Source organism: Phoenix dactylifera, chromosome 1 (genome assembly GCF_051530095.1).
Source record: "Phoenix dactylifera cultivar Ajwa chromosome 1, Ajwa_hap1_PhDact_Kaust_v1.1, whole genome shotgun sequence".
NCBI lineage: Eukaryota > Viridiplantae > Streptophyta > Magnoliopsida > Arecales > Arecaceae > Phoenix > Phoenix dactylifera.
Genome location: NC_143190.1, coordinates 2,034,279 through 2,049,125, shown reverse-complemented (window position 1 = coordinate 2,049,125; position 14,847 = coordinate 2,034,279). Strand labels below are relative to the sequence as shown.

The 14,847-nt window shown below is 39.7% G+C and overlaps 1 protein-coding gene and 1 long non-coding RNA gene across 2 annotated transcripts; both read left to right on the top strand.

Annotated features, from left to right (window-relative positions):
• Window positions 1–3,258: 3,258 nt before the first annotated feature.
• LOC103705721 (GTPase LSG1-1-like) lies at window positions 3,259–14,690 on the top strand. The gene is made up of 7 exons (XM_008789552.6): window positions 3,259–3,707; window positions 3,848–3,949; window positions 4,065–4,151; window positions 8,317–8,410; window positions 11,106–11,162; window positions 13,134–13,213; window positions 13,295–14,690. Exons 1-7 carry the CDS (start codon window positions 3,478–3,480, stop codon window positions 14,475–14,477), a joined length of 1,833 nt encoding a protein of 610 aa, XP_008787774.4. The 5' UTR covers window positions 3,259–3,477; the 3' UTR covers window positions 14,478–14,690.
• On the top strand, window positions 12,272–12,576 carry LOC148714992 (uncharacterized). Its single transcript, XR_015975703.1, has 2 exons — window positions 12,272–12,397; window positions 12,433–12,576. It is a non-coding gene; the product is annotated as an uncharacterized LOC148714992 (long non-coding RNA).
• Window positions 14,691–14,847: the final 157 nt, after the last annotated feature.

The following is a 14,847-nucleotide window of genomic DNA, read 5'->3' as shown; positions in this document are numbered from 1 at the left end:
TTATTTTGAGGCAGTTATGATCTCTTGAACCTATAATACTATTAATTCTAATGACTAATTTTTTGCACTGGAAGACAGACTGCTACTTTACTATCAACAAGGACACTCCCAACATGAGGGTTCCTTTCTCGCCCCACTACTTTCCCATATCTTTTCAATCCCCTTTATTTCCCTTCCTTTGAGATTGTCATGATGCTATTAATTTTTACTGATTATTTTTGTTGCACTATTTCATAATTTATCGAGGGCCTATAATTTTATCATATTCATATGTGTCAACATTTTCTTCAACATTCACAAAAGATCTTATTGATTTTATGAGAAAGATTATAAAACATATAATCTCAACTTAGTATTCCCAAGCACATGTTTGCTTTTAGAAGCACTCTCCTGAGAAAAGTGTTTTCATAAGTGAAGTTTATCAAATACATTTTGTAGTCATAAGTTTGTGCAAAAATACATTTTGTATGGGCACGTTTGTTGTAGTGCTTTTTCAAATAGCGAAAATACACTCTAAGCTATAAGAACTAAGAGGTCATTTCTTTGGGTTGCTGATTGGCTTCTTTCTTTGGGTTTTCTTAAATAGAGCATGCTGATGTGGTTGCTCGGGCTTGGGCATAGAGTATGCTGTCTCAATATCGGACTCTATACCGGTGCTATAGTATTATTATGTCTGAACAATACGGTATGAAACTAGTTTGGTGCATCGAGTGTCAGTACATCCTTCGTACTATATATCGGTATTGAACCGATACAGTACACCTCATACCATCTGGTTTGATACGGTACAATGTACCATGTCTTCTATTTTATTACTTGCTATCACCTCAACGAGCTCATTTTTTGGGATTGGTGTTCTCGGCGTTGTTGCCTAGTATCTTTTGCTTTACTACTCATGCCACTCGGTAGGAGTCAGCCCTTGAGAGCACCGTGCACTTCTAGTAACGTCGCACGTGCACCCTAGCTTATTCGTTGTTTTGGCTATATTGATTGGGGTAGCCCCAATGTGGCTATATGGTAACATGTTGCCTTTATACATGGTTGCACTCAATTAATCATTCAAAAGTATCATGAGGATTTGAAGCTTGGGCATGGACATCCAAATTGAACTTGTTTCATCTTGATGTACTATCATGGACTTCCTACAACTTGTCAATTGGAAAATCATTAAAGCTTGTTGATAGGACTATCGTGCAACACCAAGGTCCATTGTATGATCCCAACACTAAATGGTTTAGGAGATCTCCAGCATGTCAGAGATGGGGTCGTCATTTAAGCCAATAACATACACTCATCTTTAAAGGTCCTCTATTCCCTTTAGGGCTGGAAATGGACTCGGACTAGCTCAAGGCTCATCGGGCTGGGCTAACTCTGGGATAGGCTTGAAAATATTCAGAGTGGATTTGGGCTTAAATGTAAAGCTCATTTATTTTTTAGGCTGGGCTCGGGTATGTCATTGGCCTGGGCTAAGTCCAAACCCGAACAAGGTCTGAAACAAAGTTTGAATTTGGGCCTGACTCAACTGTTTTGTATATTGTTATTTAAAGAGAATAATGAAGAAGTAAAGGATAAATTAAAATAGGTTTAGTTAAGAATAATATATCGTGTATCATTTACTTGTGTTATAGGAGAGAGCCTAATTTTTAATTAGCTCATTTACTTATGAAGCAATATTATGAATATTAAACTTCAATCGAATTTGGACCGGATCTATTTTTAGCCTAAATGGATAATTCGGGCTGGCCCAAATGGGTTCGGGCCAAGCTCGAGCCCGGGCTCGAGTTGGGCTTGGGCCTAAGTCTATCCCGAAGCCCAAAAAAAAATATTGAAGCTAGGTCGGGGTAGGGGCATGGCCCGACCCTGCCCACTTCCAGTCCTAATTCCCTTTTCTCATACTCCTGCAGGATATAAAACTTGACAATTTGATCATTGGTGCTATCTTTGAAGGTGCAATTAAAAAGGCGATTGGGTTTGGAAGAAGTATAGAGGCATTAGATAGCTAATAAGTTAGACACAGATTTAAAGAAAAAAACAGAAGAGAGGCATGAATGGAGAATGTAGTGGGAGGTAAGATTGGAGAATGTAGTTGGAGAGATAGTGGGAGCAACATTTAGTAATATTCTACAATAACTGCAAATAACTGCTACAACATTATGTACTTACTATGCTAGTTTTTAAAACTACTTCTATAAATCGCCATCTTCTATTGTGGTTATATGATACCATTGTAAAAAAAAAAAATTAGTAACATTTATGAATAATTGTTGCAAAGTTGTACACCTTTTTCGACCGTTTCTAAAACCATTATAGAACTACCTTTTTGTAGTGATTACAACATACTATAGCAACATAAAAATTTTTAGCACACCCATAAATAACATCACAACATTATAGATTTTTTATAATAATTTTAAAATTGTTACTACATAATATAATTTCTTGTAGTGCTTGTAAGATACTGTCACTATATAATAACTTCTAGTAACACTTCTAACTAGAAGCTACGGTGTTATATATCTTTTGTGACATTTCTTAAAACCATTACTAGAGAATATTCATAGTAACATATTTTGTTGAATGCTACTAAATCTTCATTACCATAGCCTGTATTTGTTGTATTGTTTGTCTATAACTGTGCTTTTTTTCACAAATTTGATCTTTATTTGTCTATAACATCAAAGAAATTACTAATGCATTTAGTTCATGACTGAAATTAGAATCAAAATCGATTTGAATGAAAATCAGAATGACCATATTTTTTTGACACATTTGGTTCATGACTGGAATAGGAATCGAATGGCCGGTTAGAACATTTTGAAAAATCAATCAAGCATAATGGTATTTTTTTTAAAAAATAATTTTTTAAGTAAATTTGGTAGAATGGAATTTGAATATTAGAAGAAGGGCTGAGACTGAATTTTGGTGGATTGAAATATTTTATTTTTTCATAGAATAAAATTTAGAGACTAAAACAGGAGCTAAGATTGGATTTTGAAAAGTTAGAACATTCTCAGCCCTTTCTGGTAATGAGAAATAGGACCATGGAATGAGCGGCCCCCTCCCGCTAGAATTAGGGTTCCTTCCGATTCCCAACCCAAGCCCCTCCCCCGAACCAAACACGTGCCCCGTGAAGTGCAGCGCCGACCCAATGTGAAGCCCGTGGTAACGCCAAGTATTTTCGGTGACAGGTCGCTTATTCCCACCGATGCGGCCACACCCCGGCGGCGAAACATATATTTGTCCGCGACGCGCCCCCCTAAGCCTAAGCCAAACCAAAAACCAAAAGCTAAAGCGAAAACCGCACGGCGATCACAGAAAGGGAGAACCGCCCGCGCTCTCTCTAGGGTTCGCCCGGAGGAAGAGAGGAGGGAGAGAGAGAGAGAGAGAGGAGAAGGGAGGCTCGACTAGGGTTTTTGGTGGTAAAAGAGGATCCAGCGGCGGCGTCGATCGGAAGGAAGGAGGAGAGGGAGAAGAAGGATGGGAGGGAAGAAGGACAAATCGGAGGGGTTGGGGCGGGCGCTGGTGAGGAAGCACAACCAGATGGTGCGGGAGTCGAAGGAGAAGGGCCGGGCCCTCAGCCTTCAGAATCGGCGGGTCCTCGAGTCCGTGACCGACGTCAGCGACATCGACGCCGTCCTCGAGAAGGCCGAGGAGGCCGACCGCATCTACTCCCTCGACAACCCCGCTCCCAATCTCCTCATCAATATGTACATATCTATTCCAAATTCTTCTTTTTCTCGAAGAAAAAATTGTTTATTTGATGCCCTTTTACGTTTCAATCATCTTCTTCATGGCCAAATCGCTACTTTTTCGATTGCGTGTGCGAATTCTTGAAAATTTGGTGCAGGGATGTGGGCTCGGAAACGAGTAAAATGACTCCAGAGGAGAGGAGGCAGCTACAGAAACAAGAGGAGGCCTTGTATGCCAGCAATCTTCGGGTTCCCCGCAGGTTTGTTTATTGTATGACAACTTGTGTCTTATTCAAGCTCTATTATTCTTCCGGTGCATTCATTTGTGGTTTAGCAACTCAAGGGTGGTGTGTTTCTGACTATGATATGGTGCAGGCCTCCGTGGCATGCTACAATGTCGGTGGAAGAGCTTGATGCGAATGAAAGACAAGCCTTTTTAGTTTGGCGCAGAAGTCTTGCAAGGTCAGTTATTCTATAGAATGATTGCTTGACATCATGTATGGATTCAATTAAAATTAGCATTATGCGACGTGTTTTCTCTTCTCAAGAACAAGTTTCTTATATTCTCTATCCTGCTTCCTTTCACATTAAAATCTGAATTAGATGGAAAATGTTTGACCATATTACTATGAATCATGGGAGGAATAGCTAATAACCAGAATAAAGTTCTTCTCCTACACTCTAAATATCTTTCCCAATTCATTGGATGAACTCTTGTTTAAACAAATTCCTCTTTTTTTTTATTTCAATAACTACATCTGTTGCCCAGATATGCAGCCCAAGAGGGGGTGAATTGGTTTTTTTTTTTAAAAAAAAAACTTTAACTAGAATGCAGCGGATAAACAATAATTTCAATATGAAGGATATAGTGTGCTTTAAGCAATGAATGAATAATAGCAGAGATTAAAGTGTAATAGTGTAAAGAGAAAAGCACACACAGACACAGAGAATTTATAGTGGTTCGGTGTAACCCATACCTACATCCACTCTCCAAGACTTTTGGAAATTTCACTATAACCACCCAGATTATAGTATGATTGTTTTTCGAGCTCACAATCCAATTCGCTGTTTTCTCGGGATCACAACGAACCCAGTCGGTTTTGACTGGATCACCAACCACAACCTTAACCCGTTTGTTTTTCGGGTTCACAAACAACCCAGTCGGTTTTCACAGGCTCACTAACCAAAATCTTACGATTGTTTTCCGGGTTCACAAATAACCCAGTCGGTTTTCACAGGCTCACCAATCAAAATCTAAACTTTGTTGAATCTCCTGATTCAGCAACTTCCAATTAAGGTTTGGAAGAAACCTTATCAATTTTAGAAATAATGGACACTGATACAGCAGAGTTTAAAGCAAAGAAATAAATGTTGTAACAAAGTAAACAAAGCTTCAATATAAATGAAATCAATAAATATGGATCAGAATCTTTGAAGATGGTCGTTGGCTGCAGATGAGAATCTTGATTGCACAACAGCACTTTTCTGTTGAATATCCCAACTGATTTTCTTACAAAATGGTTTTTCCCTTTGAAAGCTCTCTTGTGAGGATTTGATCTTTGGAAGCTTGGAATTGGAGTTTTGAATTCTCTCTATTGTTTCTCTCTCTTTTCTCCTCTGGCGCTCTTTTGAATTTATAGACTTCATGCTGTCCGGAAAGTACAATGAACTGTTTGATAAAAAAACTATCCGTTGATACCAAAGAAAAAGCATGTCGAAAGTATCCGTTGGAACAGTCATGATAATAGGAGTCGACTCTCTAGATTCAGGGGACATCCCATGTAATCAAGGGGATGGCTCACTAGGCATAGGAGTCGGCTCTTCCTTTAATCCATATAAAGTTTCTGCGCTGGTCTCAAGGGTCGACTCTTCAATGTCGGGAGTCGACTCATGTAGATATTGGGTCGGCTCTTCAAACACAAGAGTCGTCTCATTCCTTTAGTGCACATAAGTTTCCTGCGCTTTTCCAAGGGTCGACTCATCAATGTTGGAGTCGGCTCATGTAGATATTGAGTCGCCTCCTTAAACATAAGAGTCGGCTTATGTAGTTAGTCTCAGACGGTGATTCTTCTCTGTTTTTCTTGAACTGTATAGGGGTCGACTCAGTTTCTGTATGGATCGACTCATTAAATTTTTCACAGATTTTGTAGAGATCTTTAATTTTATTCTTCCTGATTCTTGGAGGTTGTAACTGCAACTTTTGTCTAGAGGTCTAACCCTTCACATTTAAGCCAACATCATTAGAGTACATATTTAACTCAATTGTTTTTGTGATTATTAAAATCCATCCTTTAGGATTAACAACATATCTTCTAATCTATTTTCACTTAACTATGTTTAAACATTCCCATTTCATTATTTGTTTCGGTGGATTCTTATTTATAATGCCCTCAGGTATTTCAATTTATAGAATATGCATTATAAAATCTTAGTTTGTAAAAACTTAACAATGATGAATTACTTGGATGAAATTAAAAGTTTTTGAATGCAAATTCAAGTTTAAAGAGCTATGGACAGAGGTGCTCCCTCTCCCCCCTCTTTGGCCCCCCCTTCTCTCTATCTCTTTCTCTCTCTCAACTGCATTTGGATGGGTGGTTGAAGACTCGAAGGGCTTCGGGCCAAGGTGCTCTATCTCCCCCCTCTTCAATGCATCCCTCCCCCTCCTCCTTCTCCCTCTCTTTGTGTCCCCTTCTCTCTCTCCCTTAGAGGTGATCAAAACCCGGGTCGGGCCGGGCTCGGGCTGGGCTCCACAGCAGAAATTAGGCCCGATGGCTATGCCCAGACCCGGCCCGGCCCGACTGTCGGGCTTAAATTTTTGTCCAGGCCCGACCCGACCTTATAAATCTGGTCCCAGGCCCGACCCGACAGGCCCGACCGGATAGGCCCGACCCGACCTCCCTCCCTCTCTCCCGCTCCCCCCCCCACCTCTCCCTCTCCGAGTTCCGACTCGGAACTTCCGAGCTCTCCCGCTCCCCCCCCCACCTCTCCCTCTCCGAGTCGGGCTCTCGGCGAAGGAAGGGGGGGCGGCTCTCGGCAGGGAAGGGGGGCGGCGGCTCTCGGCGAAGGAAGGGGGGGCGCCGGCTCTCAGCGAAGGGAAGGGGGGGCGGCGGCTCTCGGCGAAGGAAGGGGGGGCGCCGGCTCTCAGCGAAGGAAGGGGGGCGGCGGCTCTCAGCGAAGGGAAGGGGGGGCGGCGGCTCTCGGCGAAGGAAGGGGGGGCGCCGGCTCTCAGCGAAGGAAGGGGGGCGGCGGCTCTCAGCCAGGGAAGGGGGGGCGGCGGCTCTCAGCGACGGGAAGGGGGGGCGGCGGCTCTCAGCGAAGGGAAGGGGGGGCGGCGGCTCTCGGCGAAGGAAGGGGGGCGGCGGCTCTCAGCGAAGGGAAGGGGGGGCGGCGGCTCTCGGCGAAGGAAGGGGGGGCGCCGGCTCTCAGCGAAGGAAGGGGGGCGGCGGCGGCTCTCAGCGACGGAAAGGGGGGGGTTTGGGGGAGGGGGGGGTTGGGTGGGGGGGTTGGTCGCGGCGGCTCTCAGCGAGGGGAGGGGAGGGTTTAGGATTTAGTTTTAGTTTTAGGGTTTATTTTTTTTAAAAAATATTATCAGTATTTTATAGTCGGGCCGGGCCGAATCGGGCTTTTTTTTTTAAGTGTCCAGGCCCGGCCCGATTTTTTTGGTCGGGCCGCTTTTCCTGCCCAGGCCCGACCAACGGGCCCTTTTTCAATGCCCAAGCCCGAAAAATTTCGGGCCGGGCCGGGCGGGCTGGGCGGGCCAGAAGGCCCGTGATCACCTCTACTCTCCCTCTTCCTCTCCCTATTTTGGTATGCCTTAGAATGGCATGATACACATTCGTACCGTGCTAAACCGGTAGCCGGCCGGTATGACTGCTAGTACTGGTTCGACGGATCTTGTTTGATACCATATCTAAAATCAAGCACATGTCTTGGGCTGTTTTCGTTTGACTAGTAGCTGGGTCCTAAACTTCCTATTTTTCGTTTGACTAGTAGCTGGGTCCTAAACTTCCTATTTTAAACTTATATTACATGTTCTCCACAGAATATTGCTTCTATTTTCTATTGTCCTAGGAGTTGGTGGTTTTTCTCTATGGAATGGGGGGATATTTCATGTTAAGCCTGTAGATATATTTACTAGCTTGTTTCAGTGCAGTCACGAAGCCATTAAGTTTATTTTCATATCTTCTATTTGTTGATCTCTTGAACCATTTATTATTATTTGTAAGCTTCTCTCAATTTGTACTGAAGTACAATTTCTATTTACTTGTAAAAGTTGTCTTACCCATAGAAAGTAGCAGTCAGAAACCGCTTTAATGGCTGGCTTCCTTATAGGAATATGCTATTAAGTTGTCGGTTTTCCATTTGAATCCTGATTCTTATAATGTACTTCTGCAGAATCTTAAAATTCAAGTGTATCTCTATTATATTTAATCTTGTCTGGTTAAGCTTTGAATTATATTCTTTAAACTTCTTTTCTTTGTGATGTCAATTTGCTGATTGAATTTGAAATTAATCTTTTTATTTTTTTGGCTTAACTTGTGAATCTTATTCATCTTGCTAGCATACTTTTTATTAGCTAAACTAATTTCTAATATGCATCTATCTCAACATAAGAATATTATTTCAGCCTTGAGGAGAATGAGAGGCTTGTCCTTACTCCTTTTGAGAAGAACCTGGATATTTGGAGACAGCTCTGGAGAGTGCTTGAACGAAGTGACTTGGTAATGTTCCTTGTAGCTGGATTAGTATTAGTTAGGATTAACAAAGTATTTTGGTTAAGAAGTTAACTTTTTGATAAACATTGTTTGATGAATGTTCTCATCTAGTTTTGATTAAAGATTTTTTTTTTTCAAATTTGATATCTTCCTCTTGCTTGCACAGCAACCAATCTGTGAGAGGTTTAACCAATTTGTAACCATTAATTGATTGTCTTATTTCAATCAACATGCAGTGGGGAGTAGTCTCATTGGGAAAGGGAGGTTACTATGTAGAGCTCCTAATTTTTTTTCCGGTTTACTACATTGTGATAATTCTTTGTGCTTAAAATATAGATCACCAGTCATCATCAGTCTTATGTCTGTACAGACACTTGATCAATGATACTGATCTCTACATGTGCTAAATACTCTGAATAGAGGTTTGTCAGCAATGTGTTCTTTTCAACCTTCTCAAATGCACCTCTTGCTAGTGTTTAAGACCACCTCAGGGACATTGGTGCCTTAACATCTGAAGGTTCATAAAATATCAAAAGGTGTTTATGTGCGTATACTTTCTAATTCTCAACATTCATCTAGTCAATATACTGTCATTTAATTGCATCTAATTTTTTGCTGTTTTTGTTTTACATACTGATGATTTTATATACTATTGTTGGTGAGTTGTCGCTCTAGCTCCCCCAAAAATAAAGGAACACAAAACCTCAATCTAAACCTCAATTAATTGTTTTTTTTTTTTTTAACTAATGTCATCCTGTGAAGGATCCTCTTGATGGCATTCATATTTTATCATTACTATTTTCTTTCTTTGATTATCCTAATATATTAGGTTATCTATGCAATAAGCTCCCTATGTGTGACACACCTGCTGTAGGTTCCATTATCTTGTTGTTTCATTCATCCATTATTAGTTAATAAGGATGTCAAAAAGGTTAAATCAAAATTTAGAGCAAGATCGATATTATTGCTCAGATGCATCATACCTATAAGAGCCTTAAGAAGAAGCCCACTTTTTTGTTGGTATTTCTTATACGATCTGTATCTATGAAAGCACAAAAAAGTACATTACCTTGAATTAAACAAGGAATGAAGAGCATTTAAAGTAAGTTACTTTCAACATATGCCAATACAAATGGGATTCATCAATACCTATAGACTAAAATATTGCTCCGTACGTCTCATGATATAACCATTGCTTTTTTTGCAACAATATGAAACCTTGTTTGATCTGAACCAATAAAAGCATGATAATGGGATACATTTTATTAGTTAATCAAGAAGTAAGCAATTATATCTGAAGCGGAATTCAAATGCTTGTGTAGCATACAGCCTTTTCCGTTCATACATTTAGCTAATTACTCTTGCATTTGAGTGACAGGTTCTTAGATAGTCTTACTGATGTTTTTGTTTGGGGGAAAAATATTGGTATTCATGTATGTAGACGGCAATTTTACTAACTAATCAAGGAAATATCCAGACAACTTTCAAATTTAAATTGGATGGAACTCCAGAAATAAAATTCACAATTGAAAGTTGGCTTTGCATAGTTTTTATTAATCAATGGTTTACATGAAGATCACCAACGTTGGTGTGATTATATCTACCTTTTCATCATTCATTCAAAGAGTAGACAGTTGAGATGTTCCTGTCGAAATGTAGTAGTTGTGGCATATATACTTGTTCTTGTAAGCATCGGATTACTTACAACCCATCAGTTATTCCTCAACAGTTATCCTATCATACTTCTAGCAGTTACCTCACCTTAGCAACAAACAATGATTGCTTGGTAGCTTGCATGCTTACAAGTGTCACAGAGAATGGATATGGGTGCTTGATATTCATGTCAAGCACCACAGCATTGGTAAATACCAACCAAGTTACAGAATTAAAATTGTTTTTTCCATTTAGTGGAAATCTTGGCCTATCTCTTATTATTTTTAATCTTTATTACCTTGTAGCTAATAGTCTTGTTACACTTACCCACATGAATGTGTCATATAGATCTCTATATATGTTTATATGCATGCTTATGTGGGGAGCACAGTAACCAGACTGATTGTTAATGTGCCATATAAGGGGAAAGGGAAAAATTAATACGATTAAGCAATTTCCATGATCTTAAGTGAGACCATGCGAGGACATCAAGATAGGGCTCGTTCATGAGCAACATAACAAAAGACCATTCAGAGTGATACTTAACCATTTGACGTTGAACTTAAGCCTCATCACGCCTTGTTGACATTGTTGCCACGGTGACGTGAGTATAGGTGTTAAGACACCAAAGTGCCTACCCAATGTTTCCTGTTTTAATTTTCTCCTTTTGCTTTTGGGTAAACTGTTATAGTTTTCTTTGTTGGAAAGACAAAAAAAACATGTAATATATAACCACTCACACGCATGCACATGCACAAGCACACGCACACACACACCACAAAGAGAAGAAAAGAAAAAGTGAAGGAAACAAGTGAAGTGCTGGCTGTGGAAGACAAACTCCTAACACAAGTGGCTCCTTGCCTAGGAATCTCTTTCATGGGATTTGTTATATTAACTATCGTTTTTTGTTGGTCATCCTGTTTTTAGGGCTGGAGACTGGTTTAATTATACCATAATAGTTTGTTCAATTGATCTTCTAATTATATGTTTTTAAATTAATGGCTATTCTTGCATGCTACATGGATACTAATATTATTTTTTTTGATAGGTGGTAATGGTGGTTGATGCTCGGGATCCATTGTTTTACCGTTGCCCTGACCTTGAGGTATGTCCGTCTTGCGTTTATAATGATACTCTATTCTTATGTTTTATTTATTCACTGGATACTTAATAGTCACAAGATTGGAGAATTATCACAAATTCTGCACTGACAGTACATATTTACCACTTGAATTCTGTAAAGGCATAAACATGGTTTCAAAAGCCACCAGAATGGGACAATAAGACTGGTGCTATCCCATTCAGATGTGAAACCAGCACTGTCTTGAGTGCCAGGATGCCAAAACCCTGTGTGCTGATATGTCCTGGCCATACCAGTTTATCAGTGTATACTGTATGCCGACTGTACCTTACTGACCATACCTGTGTGTACCAACAGCTTTTCTTTCTTTTTTTTTTTTGTTGAAGCTATTTGTTTTGGTACATTTGGTTGGTACCAGCACTGCACCAGTACTGCAACCTATGGATAAGAAGTTACAAGGTTTGGTACCAGATTTAAAACCCTGGTCACAAACTTAGCATGATATGATAGGAGAATGTTTTTCTTGACTCATTTCATATCTCTACAAAGTGGGGATTATAAGTGATGATTTGAATGCTTTCTTTTCTCCGTTTTATTAACATGACTTTAATACTATGTTGCATATCATAGCTTTAGAAGTTAAATAAGGTGAGGAATTATATTTATATGTCTTATGTTTTTGAGATAGTGGCATGAGTTAAGGTCAGTTTCTCTAGAAATGCTATTATAGGCCCTGAAATTGAGTTAGGCTAGTCTAAAGATGTTACAAAGACTTGCCCTTTTCAGAATGTATTCCCTGATGCAATCAACGATAGGGTTCAGAAAGCAGGGTTGAGACCTTACAATTGGAAGAACAAATCATGGGCTAGCTGGGTGGAAATTGAAGGCCATCTTCCTAGGTAGTAAGCTGAGCTTAGAAAGTCAGTGCTTAGTAACTTTCGGATGTATATTACTCATTTTTTCCCTGGAATTCCTGCGGCAGCTTGGGTGAAGATTCAACCTCTGATAGATACTTGAAAAGTAATACAGCTACAAATATTTTTGCTAGGTTACTGATTTTGTTGATTTGATGTTTTTGGAAACTTCATTAGTGAACATTAGAAAGAGAGAGAATAATTTAACTTTATAATATAATGGCTTCCTGCATATGGAAATGAGAACAATTTTACAAAATTCATTTTGTTCAGTGATAATACAATGTGATCTTAACTTGTTATTTGATTGTGGGAAATGTTTGCTCGCTGTTTTCAATTTTGTAGGTTATTGTTGTCAAATGCTGTTTTCAATTTTGTAGGTTATTGTTGTCAAATGGATGATGTGGATAATGTCTATTTAGTTCGCAAGTTCTTTTTTTTTTTCTTTTCAAAAGACAGTCTATCTTGGATCTGTAACGTGGGATACTATTTAACTAAAGGAATGATGTTAGAGTTCATAGACATACTATTTGTAACTAAATACAAGCTTTATAATTTGAAGTTGTACTGGAAGCATTGCATGACCTGTACCTATCAACATCTTCATTATTTTTCAATGCTTTTAAGTTATCTTCTTCCATCCCTGCATAACGGAGTCTGTTTGCTTTCATTCTTTTGGGAGTTTGTAGTTACTTTGACAAACTAATCTTCCATTAGTGTTTGATGATAGAACTCAGTTGGCATGAACAAGGATTGTCTGAGTCAGCAGGTTAAGTTTCAATTGTAAAACAATTGGCTTCTTAGTTCTGAGACTGTTACTTTGTTATTAGCATAAACATCAAGTGTACAAAACCAAAAGTCCTTCAATTTACCATTGTACCAACTAGGAACTCTTAAGTTGGACTACCGGTACTGGTGCCTCTTGATATTTTGGGAAGTATAACTCTGTATTTGTAACCAGCTTTATTAGTTGAATTTCCAAGTCATAAAGGACATCCAGACAGGAATTTGATCTTTTTTTCTATTATGACTGGAAAAATCCCTGATAGTATCAGATAATTACTCTTTCTCTGATCAACAGGAATACACACGTGAAATTGATGAACACAAGAGAACATTGCTTCTTGTTAACAAGGCGGATCTTCTACCAATTGCCGTAAGGTTGGAAGTAGTGTACTTTTCTTGGACATTTCATATCTATCTTAATATGCAAGTAGTTCATTTTGAAGTTGATAACTGCAGGCAGAAATGGGCAGAATACTTCTGTCAGCACAACATCCTCTTTTTATTTTGGTCTGCCAAAGCTGCTTCTGCTGCTCTAGAAGGCAAGAAGCTGAGCAGTCAATGGGAGGAAAATAAGTGGGCAAAAGAACCTACACCATCAGATTTAGATACCAAAATATATGGCAGAGATGAACTTTTAGCTCGTCTGCAGGCTGAAGCTGAGGCTATTGCAGAGCACCGGAAGGCTTTGGACAAGAATGAACCACAGGCAGAAAATTCTTCAGATGCTGGTTCGGTCCATTCAACAGCTATGCATGTTGTTGTGGGATTTGTTGGGTATCCAAATGTTGGCAAAAGCTCTACAATAAATGCATTGATTGGTGGGAAGCGAACAGGAGTTACTTCAACACCTGGCAAAACAAAGCATTTTCAGACACTGATAATCTCAGATGAGCTTGTTCTTTGCGACTGCCCTGGTTTAGTGTTCCCTTCCTTTTCCAGCTCAAGGCATGAAATGATCGCATCAGGAGTGTTGCCTATCGACCGGTTGACTGAACACAGGGAAGTGGTGCAGGTTGTTGCAAATAAGGTTCCCAGGCATGTGGTTGAAAGCACATATAACATAACGTTGCCAAAGCCAAAACCCTATGAACCACAGTCAAGACCACCCTTGGCTTCTGAATTGTTGAGGGCATACTGCTCATCTCGCGGGTACGTTAGCTCAAGTGGACTGCCAGATGAGACGAGGGCTGCTCGCCAGATTCTGAAAGATTATATTGATGGGAAACTTCCCCACTTTGAAATGCCTCGTGGAACAACTGGCAGGGATGCAGAAGGGGATTCAGCACATGGATTGGTTAGCCCAAGCTTATTAGTAGGTCATGAATCAAACATTATGCAATCTGATGACTGCAATGACCAGATCTCTTCCAACTCCACTGTAGTTGATACTGGTAAAGTGGATGTTGGGCATGTTCTAGATGATCTGGAGTCATTTGAATTGTCTGGTGAGTTATACTCTAAAAATTCTGCTGCAGTGAAGCAAAAAAAGTCAGCTAAAACAGAAAAACATCATAAGAAGCCTCAGAGGAAGAAAGATCGCTCCTGGAGAGTTGGAAATGATAATGGTGATGGAATGCCGGTTGTAAGAGTGATTCAGAAGCCTACTGTAGATCTGGCAGCCATAAGAGCCTCTAATTGAATAGGGGCCTGCTCTTAATCATGCATTAGTTTTTAATTCGAGATGTGATGATAATTATTATTGTTGACAAAGTATCAGGGGATCTTAATCTTGCACTGCTGTGTTATTTGAATGCCCGCATACAAAGCAGATGTAACTTGTAATTGTTAATATAGCATATCCACTGCTTTAGGATAATTCAAATATAACGTTGGTATGGAGTTATTATCTCGACCTGACCTAGTTTATTCAGTTACAGCTTTGATTTCAACTAATGATTGTACTGAAATGGTGGCAGCATCAGAAGGCAAATGAAATACCTTGCATATTTCATGCCAAAAGCTGAAGCTGTTGAGAGGATTGTTATAGGCTAGTAAATCTATATGGCATC